Source organism: Marmota monax, unplaced genomic scaffold, assembly GCF_021218885.2.
Source record: "Marmota monax isolate L192 unplaced genomic scaffold, Marmota_monax_Labrador192_F-V1.1 WCK01_AAM20220418_F8-fsc00029, whole genome shotgun sequence".
In the NCBI taxonomy this organism is placed as follows: Eukaryota; Metazoa; Chordata; class Mammalia; order Rodentia; family Sciuridae; genus Marmota; species Marmota monax.
In genome coordinates, this window is record NW_026693024.1 from 17,232,238 (window position 1) to 17,255,377 (window position 23,140).

At 33.6% G+C, this 23,140-nt stretch overlaps 1 protein-coding gene and 1 non-coding gene across 5 annotated transcripts in view; one reads left to right on the forward strand and one right to left on the reverse strand.

Annotated features, from left to right (window-relative positions):
* Window positions 1–23,140, reverse strand: part of Nup153 (nucleoporin 153) — a 60,069-nt gene that overhangs the window by 22,892 nt on the left and 14,037 nt on the right. For 3 of the 4 annotated variants that reach the window (XM_046453605.2, XM_046453603.2, XM_058582415.1), the window contains exons 3-11: window positions 18,679–18,927; window positions 17,044–17,183; window positions 16,834–16,962; window positions 10,956–11,072; window positions 10,799–10,843; window positions 10,657–10,710; window positions 8,461–8,607; window positions 7,735–7,784; window positions 7,339–7,465 (exon numbers count right to left, since the gene is read on the reverse strand). In XM_046453605.2, the coding sequence (XP_046309561.1) occupies window positions 7,339–7,465; window positions 7,735–7,784; window positions 8,461–8,607; window positions 10,657–10,710; window positions 10,799–10,843; window positions 10,956–11,072; window positions 16,834–16,962; window positions 17,044–17,183; window positions 18,679–18,927 (1,058 nt within the window). The remainder of the gene's footprint in view (window positions 1–7,338; window positions 7,466–7,734; window positions 7,785–8,460; window positions 8,608–10,656; window positions 10,711–10,798; window positions 10,844–10,955; window positions 11,073–16,833; window positions 16,963–17,043; window positions 17,184–18,678; window positions 18,928–23,140) is intronic. The other variant, XM_046453604.2, reaches the window with a different exon arrangement.
* Window positions 14,002–14,078, forward strand: Trnaa-ugc (transfer RNA alanine (anticodon UGC)). The gene has a single exon. It is a non-coding gene; the product is annotated as a tRNA-Ala (tRNA).

Genomic DNA, 23,140 nt, shown 5'->3' on the forward strand with positions numbered 1-23,140 from the left:
AAAGCCACAGAAAGGAATCCCCAAGTCTGAATGCAAACCACTCAAATCTGCTAAACCTGAAAACTCCACAGGTTTTAAAGCAGACACCAAGGAACCTCACTGGAACTAGAGTTTAAACTGCTGCCCACCAGAGGAGAAAGAGTTTTAGTTCCGGTAAGTTCACTGTCAGCTAAAACAATCTGAAAAGTTCATAGTACATAAATCACAACTCAATTAAGTTGATCTAAAAATCAAAGCAAAAATTGACACTTCCATTTTTCCCATTTTTTCCCTCCAGATAAAATAAATCTAAGAATTTATAAATTTGTCGCCATAAAACTTGCTTTATAATTTCTTCAGGCTGAAGTGAAATGATACAAAATGGAAACTCAGAATGGGAAGGAAATGAAGAATACGTAGGCAAAATTAAAGCACTTTTCTTTTTTAGTTTCTTTAAAATATATATAATTATATAAAAAACAAATAGAAGGCTGGGGTTGTAGCTCAGTGGCAGAGCACTTGCCTACCATGTGAGAGGCACTGGGTTCAATTCTCAGCACCATATATGAATAAAAAATAAAGGTCCATTAACAATACAAATATAAAACTAAAATTTTAAATGCCCTTAAAAAAAAAAAAAGAAAAAGAAAAGAGGATATACTGTGGGTTTACAGTCTGCCTAAATGTAAAATGAAATGATACATATAGCATAAAATGCCAGGGATGAATAGTAGCAAATATGAACTATATAGTTGCAAGATACTTAGATTTTATAGCAAGTGGTACAAAAGTAACAGTCTGAAAAAAAGATACTAACAAAAAAGGTAAAGCTAAAAGATAAATTAAAATGAAATTCTAATAAATAATTGATTCACACCAATAGAGGCAGCTTTCAAAAGAAACAAACAACAACAACAAAAAAAAAAAAACTGGGAAAATGGTAGACCTAAATCTAACCACATCAATAATTACATTAACTATAAATGAATTAAACATTCCAATTAAACATCTAAACTCAAGTATATGTCATATATTTAAAAACTTACTTTAAATATAAAAAGACTGAAAACATATGGATAGAAAAGGATATAAACTGTAATTACCTATGCATAAAATGTATTCTAGTAAGAATTCAGCACTTATTATTAATGCCAGACAGAGAAAATTTCACGACAAAGAATATTCTTAAAGATCTTTTGGACATTTGATATTAAAAGATCAACTCATTACACGCTAAGGTGTGAGCTCTTAATGAGAGCCTCAAAATATATCACACAATAATTGATACAATTAAGGGGAAAAAACAATCTGAATATATATATAAAAAGTTGTCAATTTTAAATCTTCACCTACAACAACAGACTAACAATACTTCCTTCTCGAAAAATAAATAAATAAAGAGGGCTGGGGATGTGGCTCAAGTGGTAGCACGCTCGCCTAGCATACGTGAGGCACTGGGTTCAATTCTCAGAACCACATAAAAATAAAAAAATAAAGATAACAAAGTTTAAAAAATAAATAAAGAAGATCTAAGAAATACCAATCACCTGTTGATATCTAAAGAACACTACACCCTCAAATTACAGTATATTCTTCAAACAGAACATATGTTGCACTATATTAAACAAATCTCCATTCAAGTTTAATTAGAAATCCACAACCCAAATATTTGGAAATTAAACACACTGCTAAATAATGCCATGAGTTAAATTAAAAAAAAAAAAAAAACAAATAAGAAATTTGGTGGGGGGGGGGGAATAGGACAAAAACAAAAACCCAAAACCAGGAAGCACAAACACAGATCTTCTAGAAGAAAACAATATCTTTGCAGCCTGGAGAAAGACAATGGTTTCTTAGCATATAAAGAACTGCAAAAACAACAGGGGAAAAATATCAGACTTTATAAAATTCGGCAACTGCTGATCAAAAGACACTGTTGAGAAAATGAAAAGCTTAGACTGGTAAAAAAGAAATGTATATGACAAAAGTCCTTGGGACCTTTTACAACTAATGATAAGACAACCCAATTTTGAAAAAGACAAAGATCTGAGCAGACAACCCACATACAAAGCCAACAAGCACATTAAAAAAATGCAATGTTATTAGTCATCAGAGAAATGATCATTTAAAGTTCAACACAATACCACCATACACAAGCTAGGATGACTAAAATTTAAAAAGATGACAACTGCTGGTAAATATCAGGAGTAACTAAAATGCTGAGAAGTTTCTGGGTAGGAGTATAACATGCCACAACCACTCTGGGGAACAATTTGGCAGTTTCTCAAAAAGTTAAAACACTCAGAATACAACCTACAACTTTTAGGTATTTACTGTTAGAGAAATAAATATGATTTCAAAAAGATTTGTACAAGAATGTTCACAGAAGCTTTAGTCACTATAGCCAGAACAAAAGAATATTTATGAATAATTGTATTTATATGAAATTTAAATGTATTTATATGAAAAGCAAAACCAAAATTTGGAAAAAATGAGCACAGTAATTTTATATTTGAGCATAGCACAAATATAAAACATTAAAATCTAAGTGCTTTAGGGTAGAAGGTGACAGAAATAGACTGGAGAAGGAATGTAAGTACACTTTTTGGGATAGTGGCTATGTTCACTACCTCAATAGAGGTTTAGTTTAAGCATTTGTTGAATTCATTAAACATTATACCTAAGAATTTTACATTTCACTATAAGCATATTTTTGCTAAGTTAAAAAAACAACAAATATTTAATTCTAGTACATGATATAACCTTGATGTATTTGGAGGTGACGTATACTGATATCTTCAACTTATTTGAAAACCACCCCCCCAAAAGGGGGGAGATAGATGCCCATCTTTTTTTCTAGTAGTCAATGTACCTTTTATTTTATTTATATGTGGTGCTGAGGTTCAAAGCCAGTGCATCAACATGCTAGGCAAGTGTTCTACCACTGAGCTACAACCCCAGCCCAACAGATGGCTATTTGATAGGACAAATACAATACATTAAAATCTAAGTGCTACATGTGTATTTGCGGAATAATTACTTTGATATTTTATGTTTGGAACCTGACAGTCAATTTGGGGAAGTGGGGAGCAAACAAAAGATACATCAGGCTAGTTTTGAAGGAAACTTTCTACTCTCCAACCTCAAGCTTATTTTCTTGCCTTTAGACGTTAACATACTGTATGACCTACTATTTTGTGCCAATTCATTAAGCCACAAACAGCCACACTGGTTGTTTATATTATTCTGTAATTTGATTTCTAATGCCCCCAATAAGGACTTGGAGATAAGTGGGTCTTAATAGGAGAAAAAAATGTCAAGAATTCTGCTAACTGGATGGTTACAGACACAAGCTGAACGCACTAATCAATCTGAACAGGCCAACCATCAAATGTTTCATGACTTAACACCTTTTAAACATCTTTACCTGTACTTGAGTTATACATGTACTTGAGTTATTTTATATAAGGTAGATGTGATACAAGAAGAAATTGGAGCAGGGAAATACTTGGCTTACTATCAAGTGACAGATGTACTACAGACGTAGGTTCAATATATTGGGTTTTGTTTTTGTCCCCCATCCCCCAATTTCTCATTTGATTTTTTTATTTAACGCATGCATTATTTAGCAGTGTGTTTAATTTCCAAATATCTGGGTGGAGGATTGTGAATTTCCAATTAAACTTGCATTGAAATTTGTTTAATATAGTACAGTATATGTTCTGTTTGAAGAATATACCATAATTTGAGGGTGTAGAGTTCACTAGATGTCAACAAGGTGTACAGGGGATTGAATCCAGGGGCACTTAACCACTGAGCCACATCCCTACCCCTGTGTGTGTGTGTGTGTGTTTTGTTTGTTTTGAGACCAAATCTTTGCTAAATTGACAAGGCTGGCCTTGAACTTGCGATTCTTCTGGCTTAGCAGGCTGAGCCACTCTAGGACTACAGGCTCTGACCACAGTACCCAGCAATATGTTGATTCTTATTCCCATTTTAGAAATAAGCAACTAAGGAAACACAGTCAGCATGATAGAAAACACCTGTAATACCAGGGATTTGGGAGGCTAAGGCAGGAGGGTCACAAGTTTGAGGCCAGCCTCAACAACTTAGCCAGACCCTGTCTCAAAATTAAAAATTAATAGGGGCTGGAGATGTAGCTCAAGTGATAAAGAACCCCTGGGTTCAAGTCCTAGTACCAAAAATAGAGACATAAAGGCAAAATGCAAGTTAAGTGTAGTGACTATAATTCTTACAAATTTTAGAATCTAAGATAAAAGTTAAAACACACTCTATCTCAATATTGCAAACTTAAGTTACTTTAGATATAGATTTGTATTAACCTGAATGTTTAGTGAATCAAAAAATACAAAATCCTGCTAAGTAGTAATTGATCTGAAATCAGCATTATCTGTTTATGTTCCATTTTAATTTTCTCCCACTTGGCCTTTCCCTAAAGGACATTAAAATACCTACCAAAAAAAAAAATCTTTAGTAATTCGCCAAAAATTCTAACTATAACTAAAACCAGACCCTACTGGTCTGAACATCACTAACATATGAACAATAATTTTAAAAAGCAATGCATTCAAAATAATTATAAAAATGTGTAGCTAAACCTATTTTATCCAGATAAAAAGCAGTGAGCTGAAACGTGGGGCAGTCTTCCCATTTAGTACCTCTTTCCTCAGAAATGTGGAGATAACAACTCCAATGTGGAAAAGAGCCAGGGATGAACAAGGGTTGGGTGAGGCATCCTGGGATGCAAAATTGACAGTTGGCAGTTGGCCAGAATGGAGGGGGGGCCCAGGAGCAGGGAGGTGGTGACAAAGATATGAGATAGGGGTTTCCATGTAACTCTTCACAATTGTTATACCAGACAATAAGAACAAAAGTAAATAAATAAAACAAACAAAAAAACCCCTACCGCAATACCGCAAAGTTAACATTAAACGCTATCTTTAAGACAGTTAAAATCAAGCTGCAGATATCATCGAGCTTCAGCTTAATATCTTTAAAACTTGATAGTGAAGGGAAATGAAGAATATCTACACAATATGTCATCTGGTAAACATAAAACCAACCCAATATTTTCCTCATACAGGGATAAATAATATCACAATATTAATGAAAAATATAAAAGTATGTCTAGAAAAACAAGTTTATCTTACATTATTCAGATAATCACGAAATTTCTTTTTTGTATAAAGTAAGACAACTTATTTCTCAGTGTGTACTAAGAAAAAACCCCAAGTCTCAAGCATGCTAGGCAAGGCTCTATCACTAAGCTACATTTTCTGTCCAGACAACCTATTTCTTAAACATAATTAATAGTTCTGCATAAAAGCTTTAATAACAAAATAAAATAGGTTTGCTAAAATTGTACATACTGTATGATCAATGGCATTAAAGACTGAAGTTTTCTTTTGAGATAGTGAAATACACTAATATATTCCCTTCCTTCACAACTCTCCAGCAGCAGAGTGACACGCAGAACCTAAGGGAAAGAGAGCGTCCAGACCAGTAACTGAACCAAGGCCCTTAGCATAAACCCAAACATCATGGCAAAGGTACATACAGGAAGTCCAACAGGCAAAGAAATCATGATTCTGATAAGCCAGATGCAAAAGTACTGAAATGTTAACTCGGAAAAGGAAAGAGAAAAAGTGAAAAAGAAACCGATTTCCCCAAACAAGACTGCTAATCAAAATACCAACTGACATTACGAATATTAACCCTAAGACATTCAACAACTTCAATCAAAACTTGAATTCAGTCACTTACATGTTAAATTTAAGAATATATCCCACTAAAACATTTGTGGTCAAAGAGGATACAAATGAGATTTTTGAAATAAATGGCAAATGAAAGCATTATGTACCAAAGGTTAAATGATCTAGTAAGCTTTATAAACCCCTTCTTTACAACAACAAAAAAATTTTAAATGATGTAACTTGGCTGAAATCATTTATAAAAAGTCTGAAATGAGACCTGTATTCAATTTAAACTAGTAAAAAAATATATAGCCAACTATAGGCAGAAAGATTAATCAAACCAATCTTCTATTAGTCACTGATTTTTTGCAAACATTCAAGGTCAGTATATATAAAGAATTGTTCCTAATTGAAGAAATAACCCCATAGAAAAAAACTGATAAGAGAAAAACCCAAATGGCCAAAAAAGATGTCTTCCTGCCAGTAAACAAGATGGAAAATAAAACTCGAATGATATATCATTTCACAACCATCATGCTGGCAAAAATTCAAAAGTCAACAAAATCAAGATCTGGTAAGGATACAGAAAAGTCTATCTACCCACTATAATGTGAAAGTGTTAAACTGCAAAACTACCTAGAAGAGCAATATGGCAACATCTAATACATATGAACTTGTATGTCATCATCCTCTATAATCTAACAGTTCCATTTCTACAGAAATATACTAGAGAAAATATTGTACATAAAGAGGAAAAAGTGGGCTCGGGCTGTGGCTCGGTGGTGGAGCGCTTGCCTGGCATGTGTGAGGCACTGGGCTTGATCCTCAGCATCACATATAAATAAATAAACAGACAGATAAATAAATAAATAAATAAAGCCCCATTGGCAAACAAGAAAAATGTTAAAAAAAAAAAAAGAGGGAAAAGTGCATGAATATTATTAACATGTACTGGGAATCAACCCAAATACATCTGAATAGTAGAATGAAATCACTGCAGTAAAGCTTACACTGAATAAATATATAGCAGTGAAATGAAACAAACTAGTTAATTTTCACAATGTCAATAACAACTACAAAAGGAAAAAAATGGAGAAAAGGACAAGAATATATACAGCATTAACCATATATATGGTTTTAAAAACAGACGAAACTATATAGTAACACCCCAAGATCAAGTAATCTTGATGGCAATTCCCGTATTTGAAGGATGATAATGTTTTTTATAATATTTGTTTTTATTGTGGCTTTATAATACTCACTAAAAATACTAAAGTTAGCACACACAAACTTTTTGGGGGGACAAGGGGGTGTAGTGGGGATTGAATTCAGGTGCACTCGGCCACTGAGTCACATACCAGCCCTATTTTGTATTTTATTTAGAGACAGGTTCTCACTGAGTTGCTTACTGCCTCACTTTTCCTGAGGCTGGCTTTGAACTTGTGATCTTCCTGCCTCAGCCTCTCAAGCTGCTGGGATTACAGGCTTACACCACCATGCCCACTACACACATACTTTGAAGAAAATGTTTCAATGGCAGATAATTCTTGCTCTGGGTCCTCCCCCACCCTTACAGGTCTCCCCTTAAAACTACCACATCAAAGCATTTTAAAAACCTCAGGAATATTTAAATATATAACCCTACCTCCTCCTCTGAAGGTTTAGAAGCAACAAAGCGTGTTCTCTCTCGTCTCATCTTGCCACCTCCACCACCTACTCCAGAAGATAAACCATTGGCTGCAGGAATACTGAAATTTGGATATGAAAAGCCACTAGCAAATAAAAAGAAAATCAAAACAATTGATATATTATTCAGGTCCATAACCTGTTAACTAAATACCTAAAATCCAGAACTGCTAACAAGGAAGAAAAATAAATGCAAAGCTTAATATAATTTTTAAAACTGACAGGTTTTTGTTTTGTTTTTATGGCATAAATTTTCTACATTTAAATTTCTTAATATTCAAATAGGTATCTGAAATCAAATATGGACCTTACAAATTAAATATAAAGAAATTTAGTGGATATGAAATGACATTACCTTTCTTGTTCTCTATTTTGTCTTGGTGTCATATTTTTTTCATATCCAGTCTAGAAAAGAAAAAAAAAATAGATGCCATTAGATCCAATTTTTCTTTTCTTTTTTTTTTTTGGGGGGGGGGGAGGGGTATCAGGGGCCCTCGGCCACTAAATCACATCCCCAGCCCTATTTTGTATTTTATTTAGAGACAGGGTTCTCACAGAGTTGCTTAGCACCTCACTTTTGCTGAGGCTTGCTCTGAACTCTTGATCGTCCTGTCTCAGCCTCCAGAGCCACTGGGATTACAGATGTGAGCCACAGCACCCAGCTATACCATTTTTCTTCCTATAAATCACAATATTTGTGGGGTTTTTGTATTGGGAATTGATCCCAGGTGTGCTCAACCACTGAGCCACATCCTCACACTTTTTTTTTTTTTTTGAGACATGGTCTCACTAAGTTTATGAGGCTGGCTTTGAACTTACGATCAGGGGTGGGAGGGGATCAAATCTAGCAAAATTAATCTAGATAGTAAGTATAATACTAATATTTACCAGTAAATGCTAATTTAGGATTTGATCAAGGTGAAAACTATTTAAAGGAATATACATAATCATCATTAATACACCAACTTTACTCATTATATAGATGCTAGATTATAATGAAAGAATACCTCCTTTTAACATTACTCATTATTATTCATCATAACCAATATTCAAAGACTGGTGAAAATAAATAAATACTCACATTGTCCTTTTTATCAATTCTTTGATTAACCTTTCTTAATTCACCAGATGGGGTCAGAGATGGTTTAAAATAAACAGTTCGATTTGCTGCAATGGAAACTGGCTTTGGGGTCATAAGTCTCTGAACAGGGGGATATTGAGCATCCACCTTAAAAGTAAACAGAAATAAAGACAAATAATTTCATACGTATCAATGACTCATATTTAAAAATACACGACAATATCTAAAATTACCTAGAGACCATGAATACTTCTAAAGAAACTCAGCAGATGCAAATATATACTACTAGGAAATACTATTAAAACTGAACCTAAGTGGTACTTTATCTATATATATATGTATAACATACACACAAATTCAAAACAATTTCATAGGAATATTAACTATATTTCATTCCAGACTCAGTGATTTTTTTCACATACATGCACATTTGCTCACACATAAAATGGAATTTATTTAATTTAAAACTGCTCAGTTTTTTTCTCACATTTTCCCCCAAATTATTGTCTACATTTTCTTCATCTTGCAAATAAGATACTGTATGAATGCTGGGGACATACTTTGTACTAAAGTCTTATCCCAAGCATGTGCAAGGCCCTGGGTTTGAACCCTAGCACCTCAAAAAAATAACGTATGTGAATATTTTTTAGCTAGTCATAAAAATACTTCTAATTCCTAAAAACATGAACAAAGTCCTAAGTTGGTTCCTCCAATGTTAATTAAAAAACAAACTAAGTCAAAACCTTACAATGTAAAAACTTGCAGATTCTGAAATGAACTGGTTTTATTGTCTAAGTACACAAGTGTTTTTCATTAATAGTCCTTTGCTTCTCTAAAACACAGTAAAAATCTTGATGGTGTAAGGTCACCATAAAGCCCAGAATTTGGACCCTGGATGGAGACTGCAATACCATGAATAGAGCCCTTGCACTCAGCAGCAGCTGTGAACAACCTGCGTTTTCTGGGCAAAGTTTCTGTACAGTTGCTAGCTCTTCCCTAAATCCTTTTCATTAGTGTGACCACATAACTCAATAAGACAGTTTATTTTGCTGACTGTTCTGGCGTATCTGTGAAACATGAACTTGGTATACCCCAGCATTTTGTTTCCTTTTATTTAAACAATACGCAATCATTAATAATACGACATAGTAATAAGACTTTTACTGACAATATTATTATGGGATAACCTTAAAACTCCACTTGTTTTTAAACAATCTTACAAGAGAGTCTAAGAAGAGTTAACAATTTAAATTAATACCATGATGACAGCTAATAATAGATTTCCTCTTGCCCAAGTTCAAACATCTAGGTAATTCAAAAATTGAGAAGCAATACTTTTCCACGAAAAATTCAATTTTAGCTTTCTTTATACTCAATTTCATAATTATAATTTATCAACCTCTCATATAGTTCCCAGAGTGAATTCAGACAATTAGGATAATTTTAATAATCACTTTTGGGAAATTTAGTGATAAATGCTTTCAACAGTATGAATTTGAGAATCTGCATTTCTGGAAGGATATTTAACCAGTCATAAACATAACTAACCCAAACCCTCAAATTATTAAGCATTTTATTTTTCACACAGTAACCTAAAGAGCTAACTTGAACCATATAAAACATAATGGAAGGGTATCAAGACATCTACATTACATTTTTTTATGAAATAGTATGTTGGCTGGCTGACGAAATGTGTACCAAACTGAAATTCTATTTATACACATTAGATTTGTCATAATGTTAGATAATTAGGAAAATCTCCAAAGGTTCAATGTTCAATGAAGGTTTTAATTTTCTGACCTTCTAATTACTAAACAAATTTTGTTCATTCCCGTTTTCATTTATCAAAAGAACCAAGTCATAAAGACCATAAAGAATCTAAAGATGGAAATGGCAGATCACCAAAAAATACTGAATAAGCATCTGCTATGCAGCATCTTTTTTTTTAAGTTGTAGATGAACAATACCTTTAATTAATTAATTAATTAATTTAATGTGGTGGTGAGGCTCAAACTCAGTTCCTCACATGTGCTAGGCAAATGCTCTACCACTGAGCAAAAGAAGGAACAATGCCCAAGTACAAAAAATGTCATTTTTCAAACACGTGCCATGACAACTATCAACTAAATCTAATTTGTGTATCTGGTTAAACTTTAAATGCTACAAAATTGATGACACATAAAATAATTACCATACCTTTTCTCTTTTGGCCTGAAAATCTGTGATATCTATCCCGCTCCTATCAAGAGGCTGAAAAAATAAAACAGTATTAGAATATACAGAAAATTGTAAAAATATATGTCTCTTGAGAATACAACAGCTTTAAAAGTCAACTTACAGAGTTTAGAGGAGAAGAAACAACTGATGGAATTCTTTTCGCATCCTGTTAATGTTATAATAACAATTTATTTAAAAAATTTATTTTTTATGAAATAATAAAATTAAGATTTTTCACTAAACTCAAATTTTGTTTAAGAGTGATTTTAAAAATTTACCGCTAGAGGACTTGACATCTTCTCTAAAGACTGCAATATTCGCCGAGCTGTTGAACTAGTCACACCGTAAGATTGTGCATTAAGTTGCTTAGCTTTCATCTGTCTTCTGACTGGTGCCTGTGAAGTAAACTCTATATTATTTTTAGCAACAAAATCTAAGTCACATATTTTATGTAATGAAAATATCTACAATATTTATCGTGTTTTACATTAGACATTTTATTAACAACAACTTATCTCTGAGAGGTGTCATAAAATAAGAGTTTAATTGTTTTTCTTCTTCATGCCTTTACTGAAAATCCAATTCCCTGCCTGAGACAGTATTTTTATAATTAGAAGTGATAAAATAGTACACACCACTCTGAAGAATGATCTGTAGTTATATTACACATGGTGAAAAGGTATAATTGGTAAAAAAAGTTCTAGCAATACCTTGACCTGTGTACTCTTGATATTTAAATCAAATAATATTAAATTAATGAGAAGTGAATTAAGATAGCTGTTATTCTGAATATTAATTAACATTTAATTCGAGCAAATTCCAAGACAGATAAACAAAATACTATAGATTCTACTGCAATGAAAATCTAACATTTTAATACTAATAACTTGTTTCTCAAAAGTCAATATGACAAAAGGAACATTTTTAAATACTCATGCTATTTCTTAATAAAGTGACTTACTTTCTTAAAATTGGGATTAGGAAAAAAACTTAAAGACTAGGCAATTACCCTTTAATACAAAAGCAAAATATATATATTCCAATAAAAATACACCCGTCTCTCAAGAATGCACTACAAGATTCTAATAAACATGTGATACCACAAAACCAAGTAATTTGGCAATGAGTAACATAAGGAAAAGATATCTCACAACCAAAATATAACCTAGTTTTTAAAAATTTTCATCATCTAAAAATTTGAACCATAATTACTACTTTAAAATTTTTTTCTTATATATCAAATATATTCATTTATTTTCAAAGTAGCTGCATTAGTAATAATAATAATACATTAGTATTATTACAAATTTGGTGCCCCCTATGGATTGCTGTTGAGAGACTAGAGGCTTCAGCAATCACGAGAAAACATTAAACTATTCACCAGGATATCACTGAAGTCTACTGGCTCTCAGGGGCTCAGTTCACCAATCAATAAAACAGAACTGAACTGGAATGTTGATAATGTCTTCTAGCTCCATAACTCTAGGAATGAAATAGCTAATAGACTGCATTCCAAATGTCAATTATAAGGCTAAGGGTGTAGCTCAGCGAAGAACACTTGCTTAACAAGCTTAAGGTCCTAGATTTTATCCCCAGCATGACAAAAACAAAAATATCTAATGTCAACTGTAAATATTTGGATGCTTGATTGAGGAAGATTCTAAGGGTATATCAGCACTCAGCATTAAAAAGAACAGAACTCAATACTGGCAATAAAGGAGAAGGAAACAGGAACACACTCCAGACTATTCTATGTGTTGAACTATTAACTATAAATTTTAGTTTTTAACAGCTTAAGAAAAAGCTTCCTATGTAACTCTGACATCCAGTTAATGCTTTCTCTTATAACAAAATGTCCCCCATAAAAACACTCAGAAATAAGGCTCATAGCTTAGCGTGGTGTTATGCATCTGTTCTCCCAGAAACTTGAAAGACTTAGGCAGAAGGACCACAAATTCGAGGCCAGCCTGAACAATTTAGCAATCCCTTGTCTCAAAATAAAAATTAAAAGAGCTGAGGATGGCCAGGTGCAGATGGAGCATGCCTATAATCCCGACAGGTTGGGAGGCTGAGGCAGAAGGATCAAAACTTCAAAGCCAGCCTTAGCAGAAAGCGAGGCGCAAAACAACTCATTGAGACCCTGTCTCTAAATAAAATACAAAATAGATCTGGGGATGTGGCTCAAAGGATGAGTGCCCTGGTGCAGTGCCCTGTACCTCCCACCCTCCAAAAAAAAGGCTGCGGATGTAGCTCAGTGGTAAAGCACCCCTGGGTTCAATTTCCAGTAGCGCAGAAAAAAAGTCTCATAATTACTACTGTTAATTTGACAAGAAAGAATCTTCTAATCAGGATAAGAAATGACTACCCTTAATGACAAAATTAAAATCTTTAAATATCGTAATTTCAAGCATTTGTTGATTCCTATTTGCCATGGATTCTCATTTCAATAAGATTTGCTCCAAAAATCTTAATGTTTACATTCTCTTCCATCTCTAAAAAGGTCAAAATCTGTAATATAAAATAAAAATACTATAACCCACACAAACCAGAATTTGTAGTCCCCAAGAAAATAGCAGAACAAAGAACAGGATGCAATTTCCCTTAAATTGGTATTTCTCAAAAAGTTACTCATTTCTAATTATTGACAACTAATATATACACACATAAATACAAATTGCTCTGTATTTTTTTGACCTTGTATCTTGTGACTCTGCCAAACTATTAGTTCTGATAGCATTTTTTGAAGTCCTTTGGTAATAGATATAAATAAATACCTACATTCCTGAACAGAAATTATTTTACTTCCCCCTTTTCCATCTGTATACCTTGTTCTATACTGGGTAGGATCTGTAACATGAGGTTGAAGCGTAGCAGTTTTGATAAAGAGTCTTCCCTGCTCTTTCCCCCATTTCAGAAGAACAGTATTCAGTCTTTCACATTAAGGAATGGTACATCTGTAAATATGCTTTATCAGGATGAATCTTTTATCTTTTCCTAGGTTTGGTTTGCTGAAAATTTTTATCTGAGTGGATGATGGATTTTGTGAATTGTTTTATAATATCAAATGTTCATAAGGTTTTTATTCTTTAATCTGCTTATGTGGTAGGTTACAAAATTTTCAAATGTTGCTTTCCCAGGACAAATCCTACCTGATCATGATACAGTTTTCTTTTTATAAACGTTGAATTCAATTTACAAAAATTTTTGTTGGAAAAGCATGTATCCATAATTAATGAGAAATGCTGTCCATGTTTTTTTTTTTTATAATGTCTTTGTCTCATTTTGGATCAAAGTACTGTTAGCCTATTAAAAATGTGTTTGGCAGGGGGTGGATATAGCTCAGTTGGTAGAGTGCTTGCCTTGCATGTACAAGGCCCTGGGTTCGATCCCCAGCACCCCTACCCCCCCCCCCCAAACTGCGCTGGGGAGACAGGCATGGTGACACACCTATAATCCCAGCAACTTAGGAGGCTGAGGCAGGAGGGTCAGAAGTTTAAGTCCATAATCAGTAACTTAGTGAGACCCTATCTCAAAAAGAAATTTAAAAAATAGGGCTGGGGATGCATGCAGCTCAGTGGTAAAAGCCCCTGGGTTAAATCCCCAGTACCCCCACAAAAGAGTTGGATAATGTTCTTTTCTAATACATGAAGAGTTTATAATATAATTGGTATTTTTTCTTTTTTAAATACTTGTTAGAATTCATCAGGGAAGCTAGTTGAGCCTGAATGTTTCTTTGCTGGAAAGACTTCAACTAAGAATTCAACTTATTGAATAAATAACACTATTCAGACTTTTGCTCATACTATGCCAAATAAAATGAAATACTTAGGTATAAATGTGTCAAAATGCAATCTACTGTCATGTGTAACTAATCAAAATAAACAAAAAATTCTAACAAAATGTGTTCAAGGTCTCCATTGTGAATACTACAAAACACTCATGAAAGAAATCTTAAAAACACCTTAATAAAGAGATATACTGTATTCATGGACTGGAAGACTCAATTTTGTTAAGATATCCATTCTTCTCAAATTGATCTTTAGACTTAATGCAATCCCAATCAAAATTCCAACAGCCTTTGTAGGAACCAACAAGCTAAATCTAAAATTTTATGGAAAAGCAAAGAACCCAGGAAAGCCAAAACAAGCTTGTAAAAGAAAAGAACAGTTAGAGAGCTCACATTACCTGATTTTAAGACTTACTATAAAAGAGCTATCAAGACAAGGTAATACTGAAAGGACAAATGCAGATCAATGGAAAAATAATAGAAAGTCCAGAAACAGAGCCAATGTATAGTAAACTACTTTTCAACAAATGTGCAAAAGTAATTCAATGGAGAATAGATTTTTCAACATATGGTACTAGAACAATGGTTCATCCATACGTAAAACAAGTGTTGACCCATACCTAATACAAGATAAAAAAAATTAACTCAAAATGAATCACAGGTCTAAATTAAAACCTAAAACTATGAAGCTTCTGGGGACAAACAAGAAAATCTGTGGCACTGGGTTAAACAAAAATGTCTTAGATATAATAGCGAAATCATAAAAGAAAAAACAGAACAATATACTTAGATGTAATCAAAAGTAAAAATTTCTCTTCAAGACACTGTGAAAACACGTCACAGAATGTAATATCTGCAACACACATTTGATAAAGGATTTGAAAAAAATGAACGCTCAAAATTCTTTAATAAGATAGCCCAATTTAAAAATGGATAAAAGATTTAAAGACGCTGCAAAGACACTGATTACAAATAAGCATATGAAAAGATGTTCAACATCATGTAAGATTAATGTTGTCTTTTTTGTCAAAGTTAAACCTATAGTCTGAATTTCCTAATATGTAACAAAAAAGTGTCTGCTATAATCTAAAATCTGAGTTTCCTAGTGAGTAGTTAGGTGGAGCTATTTTTAATTTACTAAACCATGTGGTTAAAATGTAGCCATTTTGATTCCCCCAACTATTTCTCTTTGTCCTCTGTCTTCCAATCATAATGCCTACAGTGTACTAGGTGATCCAATCCTAACTAGAGTCCTTCCCTTTGCCCTCCCCAATTTTAAATTAGTCAATCACACATATTGTAATCCTAAACTCCTTCTATCAGAGCAAAAGGATAAAAACCTGGGCAGACTTCCCACCCAGTGTGCTTGCTTGCCAGATTTTTTCGGGTAGTTTGCCTTGCTGAGTAACTTTTGAGCACATGTCTGATTTCTTGCAGTACTAATAATCAATAGCCACTAGGGAAGTACAAATTAAAACCACATGTTGAAATTACCACTGCATGCCTATTTGCATGGCTAAAACAAAAAGGTAGCACCAAGTGCTAGGAAGGATGCAGAGCAACTAGAATTCTTACACTACTAGTGAGAATGCAAACTGGTACCAGTCACTCTGAAACAATCTGGCAATTTATTATATACTTACCTTGTGAGCCAGTAATCCAACTCCCAGGTATTTAGCCAAGAGATGAAAATTAACATTCATACAAAATGTTCATAGCAGCTTTATCCAAAACAGGCAAAAAACAAGAAATAATCCAGTGTCCTTTTACTGGTGAAAAACTATAATTATACTACTCAGCAATAAAAAGGAACTATTGACATGCAAAAACAGACTGATCTCAAACACATTATGCTAACTGGATTAAGTCAGATACAAAAGGCTACACCTGACTAAAATTTATATGACATTCTGGAAAATGGCAAACTACAGGGAAAGAAAAACATTAGTGGTTGTCAAGAGGATGGTAGTGAAAGGACAGACTGACAACAGAGATGCACAAGGTAATGTTCTGAGGTGATGAGAATGTTTGTTCAAAAATCTGCTGAAATGGCTACACAACTGCATGTGTTTTATTATTAATTCAAATACACAAATAAGAGCAAATTTTTATTATGTAATTTATTCCTCACTTACAAAATAAATTAATCAAACTTCCTAAGAGACACACACAAATATAATACACAAAATGTTCACTTAGACCTGAAATAATGGTGATGGTGGAGGTGCAGTCATCTCCATAGTTCTGTAATTTTTACCAAAGAATAACTAAAAGTTTATTTTTTTTTTAATTTTTGAGTGTCAATAGTGAATGGCTAATTAAAATCAAAAAGAAAAGAAGAACCATCATCCATCTCCAATTAAACCAACCTGATAAGGTGTATTTCGTAGCTTAGACTGTCTTGCAGCAGCTGCTGCCCCACCATATGTTGTTTTTCCAGGATAAAAAGGAGAATCTCCAAGCTGACTTGTTTTAAGATTTGAAGAATTCCCAAGTGACTGCATAGAAACACAATGACAAACTTTAAGCAAAAAATACTCAAAATGAATGTGATTAAATCCAATCCAGTTAGTACTCACAGAGGAAAGTGTTCCAAAGGCAGATAAGTTAAATGCTGGTTTTTTTGAGCTGGTGGCAGTATGTTGAGAGAGTGAATGAGAACGTTCAGCCTCTGGGGACCATAGAGGTGGCAATGAAGTGTTCTTTGAAACAGCTATATCTGAAACAAAAGTAATAGCGCCAATTATAAGACTCTAGATTTTCACATAGAAAAATAAAAATTAAAACTAAGTCAAATAGCCAATAATTGGTCTAAAACATAGACCAATAGTATAGAATAGAAGACACTTAGTCAAACCCACACAGATACAGTCATCTAATCCTTGACAAAGGTGCCAAAAACATACACTAAAGACAGCCTTTTTAACAAATGGTGCTGGGAAAATTGGTTATCCATATACAGAAGAATGGAAGTAGAACCTTATCTCACAACCTGCACAAAAGCCAACTCAAAATGGATCCAAGACCTCGAAATTAAACTAGAAAATATGCAACTCTTAGAATAAAATGTAGGGTCAATACTCTAGCTTATTTAAGCACAGGCAACGACTTTCTCAATAGGATCCCTAAAGGTCAGGAAATAATGCCAAGAGTTAATAAGTGGAACACCATCAAATTTAAAAGTTTCTGCACAACAAAGGAAATAATTAGGAATGTGAAAAGATAACCCACAGAACAGGATAAAATCTTTTCTAGCCAGCTACTCTTTTACAGAGTGTTAGTGTCTTGAATACATGAAGAGCTCAGAAAACTTTACATCAAAACATCAGCTAGCCCAACTAATATATGGGCAAATGAATTAAACACACACATCTCAAAAGAAGAAATAGAAATGGCCAACAAATACATGAAAAAAATGATCAACATCATTAGCAATTAAGAAATGCAAACCAAAACTGAGATTTCATCTCACACCAGTCAGAATGGCAGTCAACAAGAATATAATAATAAATGCTGGAGAAGATGAAGAAAAAAGAACACTTTCACAGTCCTGGTGGGACTGTAAATTAGTACGACCACTATGAAAATCAGATTGTAAGCTCCTCAAAAGACTAGAAATGGAACCAGCACATGACTCAGCTTTATCACTTCTCAGTATTAACCCTGAATAATTAAAGTCGGATAATATATAGTGATACATGCATACCCATGTTTATAACAGCAAAACTATGGAACTAGACTAGGTGTCCATCATCAGTTGAAAGGATCAAGAAAATGTGGTATAATACATGAAAGAATTTTATTCAGCCATAGGGAAAACGAAGAAATCATGTCATTTGCAGGAAAATGGATGGAACTAGAGATCGTCATGTTAGGTAAGATAAGTCAAACACACAAGGTCAAGGATTGTTGTCTTCTCTCATGTGCGGAAGGCCAGAGAGGTAAAAGGAAATCAAAGGTGAGGGTGGATATCCTAAAAAATCAAAGATCAGCAGGGGAAAGGGACTAACATAAGTGGTGGAGAGGAAGGAGGCAGAAGTGTTCTCGAATGATGTTGGTCAAATTATATTGTTCTACTGTGTGCATATATAAACATGTAATGACAAATCCCACATTATGAACAACTATAATGCACCAATAAAAAAATGTGGGGGAAAAAACATTCCATGAAATTTAATTTTACTACCAAACTTACTGTCAAATGAAAAAAATACCTTTATCAGAGGCTCTTGAAGAAAAACCACTGGTAGTTGAGATGTTGTCATCATCATGCTGAGAGGTAGAATCTTTTATTTCTTTTACAAGGGAAAATCCAGAACTGCCAATTGGGAATGCCGAGGATGTAGATGGCTGACAGTGCAATGTTGGAGATTCCAACATGGAGAAGTTCAGATGACTCCGGTGAAGAGAAGGCCTTGTCAATACATCTGGATAAGTAGAAGCAGTACTTGTTGTCGAAGGTTCTTTAAAAAAAAAAAAAAGAGAGAGAGAGAATAGTATAAATATTCAACTTAGAAAAATCAATACACTATCAGTGTTTCTTTAAGAAACACTATATTAATAGTTTCAACTACAAATCACTGAGGATTCCCATAAGATAAATTTAAGATACTCCTGAACCAATTAACTGATTTTGAAGTTACCAAAACTAGTGTCAAAATAGTTTAGTGATCACGTACAACTTAAAGAACATGTCCCAGATTCTCCTTGAACAGGTGTTATTATAACATCTGCTCATAAAGTCATAAAATAAGCATTAAATCTCTCCCTCCAGATATAGTAACTATTAACTCTGAGTATCTCTAATATTTTCTATGTATACACAAAGATACATTGTCCCAACATAATCATGTTATCATCTTGTTCTTTAACCTTTTTTCTTTTACCAATAATTTTTTGTACATTGAGCATTCCATTTAAAAACCACTCTGTATTCTATTATACCCTCAAACTGCCTATAATTAGTCAATTATTTTCCCAATAAGAAAATAATTAAACACAAATGCACTTATATCTGCATATTTTAAGAGTATTCTTTTGCATAAACTCATGGTTCTATAATTTCAATACATATTACATTTGTGAGAACTGATATTAAACAAATCTCTCTGAGCCTATCACAGCCTCAGTTAAGTCTGAAGCTGACTGCCAAAATTAGCTCAAGCAGTCCTAGGTATCCTGAGAATCAACTGCTCTGTCAAACTGGACCCAACTGTATACTCCTATTTATTTTTTATAACAAACATTAAACTGTGATTTCAAAGGATTTCATAAGTTGTACTCACACAAATAGTAAATGACAATATACATTTTCTGATAAACTCCAAAGCTGGATATTAACCTTTTCTAATTTCTGTCAAATGGAATCATTATTTTATTTGTACTTATTCAAGTGAGAGAGCTTTTGAGCATCCTTCCCTATATTCATTACCCACTTTATATTTCTTCTGTTAAATGCTTATTGCCATAGTCTCCCTTACTATTAAGATTAATAATAAAAGACTAATAAGATGTATAAAGTATAATTTTTGCCCATAAGACCATGTGATATGACAACTGAAATACCACAACCATTTTTCCCCCAGTTAGTTCAACTCATTTACAACTTTTACTCATTTCCTCGGGTATTGTTGCTTATTTAATCTTGACTCCATCTGGAATCAGTTACAATGCAGGAGTGAAGAAGTAAGCTTCATTCTTTCCAAAGGGATAAGCCTGTTTTTAGTATCCTAAGATAAAATCTTAAATAAGCCATTCTTTCCTCATTGATTGTCAATTAAAAGGCTTTACTCCTCCTTCCGCTAATGTTACACCTGTATATTTCTGTACCAGTGCCATAATGTTTTAAATACTTTGCTTTAGAATACACTGAATGCCTGTTAATTTACTCCACTTCACCCATCTTCACTTTATTCTTTTTCAGAATACCTCTGTTCATCTTCTTGTATACTTCCAAGAACTTTAAAATCATTTGTCAAGTTCCCAAAAGAGATTAACCTATTAGAATGGAATAACTAAGACCAAACTAGTTCTTCTAATGTAAATACGTATCAAACTGGTGAAAGTACAAGGCAACTGTGTTTAGACCACAAAAAAGAGTTTAAGAAAAGATAAGCCTGAGGAATACTGTCAAATCTGGAACAGAGTCCTGATGAAGTCCATGCAAAACAGCATATACAATCAGAACCAAGGGCACTACACTCACAGGAGCCCCCAGAAGTTCACATGGAAATGTTCAGTGGGAGAATGGATTGTACATACACAAAGCAACACTACCAAATAGCAGCTGCAATGAAGCTGAAAACAGAGACACCAAGAGCACTAAGCAAAAAAAAAAAAAAAAAACTGTGCCAAGCATTCTCAAGGGCTGCCAGAACTTAGAAATCTAGAAATCCCATAAACACTTCCCTGGCATTCAGATGAGGTACCAAAACGAATAAGAACTATGTTCTAGTGTTAGATCCATTCTACAACCATTCTGAAAAGTCACAGGGGAAACAGAAGGTTAAGTCTAACCATATTGGAGGCTTAGACTTAAGCCCAATACCTCAAAACTCTAAAATTCCAGAAGAAATCAAAGGAAAAACATTAAGTTATTAGGATCTGACAATGATTTCTTACAAACCATACCTGAAGCTTAGGCAACAAAAGCAAAAACAAAGGCATTACATTAAAATTTAAAGCAAGGTGTGATATCACACGCTTTAATCCCAGCAACTCGGGAGGTTGAGTCTCTCAGCAACATAGTGAGACTGTCTCAAAATAATAAGTAAAAAGGACTGGGGATGTGGCTCAACAGTAAAGTGCCTTTGGGTTCAATCCCCCCAAATTTATTAATTAAACTTTTGTGCAAAAAACAGAGTGAAAAGACAGAACACAAAATATCTGGAAAGCCTATAAAGAGGCTAATATCCAGAAGATATGAATAATTCCTACAACTCAAAAGTCAAATTACCAAACCAAAAAAAAAAAAAAAAATGCAAAGAAACTGAATAGGCATTCTTTCTCCAAAAATGATACATACAAATGGCCAAGAAGCACAAGCCAGTTCTTGCTACTTACAGAGCTTCCTATCTTTCACACCTAACCATATGAAGAATGTAGTCTGGGACAGGAAGATTAAATAAGGCCATGTCACCTAAGATTCACATCAGCCATAAACACCCAGTTTTCTAAGAGTACAACTATGAGGCATAACAGTCCAAAACTTTAATTCATTGCTGGCTCATATACGAGGTATATCACTGTGGGACGCTCAGTGTCCCGAATCATGGCTACATCAATGAAAATTTAACAGGTACATGGATTTGGGGTTTTTCTCATCATTCTATTCTTCTAATCTAGCAGAAGCAACATCCAAGGCTCATCATCATTACAAGAATCAACACAGGAAAAGAAAGCTGCAGACAATACATTTGAAATGGGCTGCAAACTGTTTTACTGCATTGTGCTACTTGAAGAATAAAAATACTCTCCAGCCCCACTATTACTATTAATACAAGTTACTTTTGTAAAAATTAATTTTTAGGAAACATTAAGAACTTTCATGTAATTTTTAGCCTTCTGCAATTTGACACTACTTCAACAGTAGATATATCTCTAAATTTTGAAAATAACTTCAAGTGTAATGTTTTGCAAAGTTGATATAAACTGATTTTTTTGTTGTTATATCTAATAATAGCTATGTTCATCTTATGGGAGGGTTACAATTTATACTGGAAGTCTCACATTATCTGACTGCTGGCATTAAATAAATAATTTGAGAAAGGTCAAGGCAGATTATAAGAACTGTCTAGTTGGGGATTATGAGTCTAGGTCTGAGAAAGGAAAATGTGATATAAGTTTCTGAAACATCAAAAAGCTGCCCACAATTTGCTTCTAAACAGCAGGAAATGTAGCTCAGTGCTTAACATGAGGCTCTGAGTTCAAGCCCTAGCACCATAAATAAAAATAATAATAATAATAAAAAATGAATCCTCAGGGGAGTGAAGTGGAGAGGTGGGCTAAAATGTGTGAGAACCAAGAAAACAAAACCAGCCATAAACTGTTGTTGAAGCTGAGTGATGGGGAAATAGGGGCTCATTGTACTATCCTCTGTATTTTCCATAATAACTTGAGTTTAGAAATTACAAAGGCATGTATAATACATACGAGAAAAGCTATCTTATAAATTTAATAAAGTAATGAATACAATCTTAGTTTGAATTAACCTTAGCAACCAATGAAGTTAATTCCATTGTTTCCATGTAAATACAAACACAAAAAATAATTTTACAGGTGTAGAATTAGAAACTATCCATGAATCCCACACATAAATCCCTATATAGGTTTAATTAAACCCTATAAGTATTCTATTAGGATTGAGAGAACAGATTCTGTTACTGTGACTACATCAGTACATACTAGAAAATCTAACAGAAAGAAAGAAAAGTCAAGCTGGATCCCATGTGATTGGCAGGGTGGGGGACTGGAAGCAGTCATCTTAGACAGCTACCAAATAAAAAGCCTCCAGATGGTTGTTGTCATAGACATTTAAAAGAAATCTTGAAAACTACAGATATTAAAACTAAATTGGAGACTGAGGTTGTGACTTAGTGGTAGAGTGCTTGCCTAACATGCATGAGGCATGGATTCAATCCCAGATTTTTTTTTTTTTTGGAAGGGGGAGGGCAACGG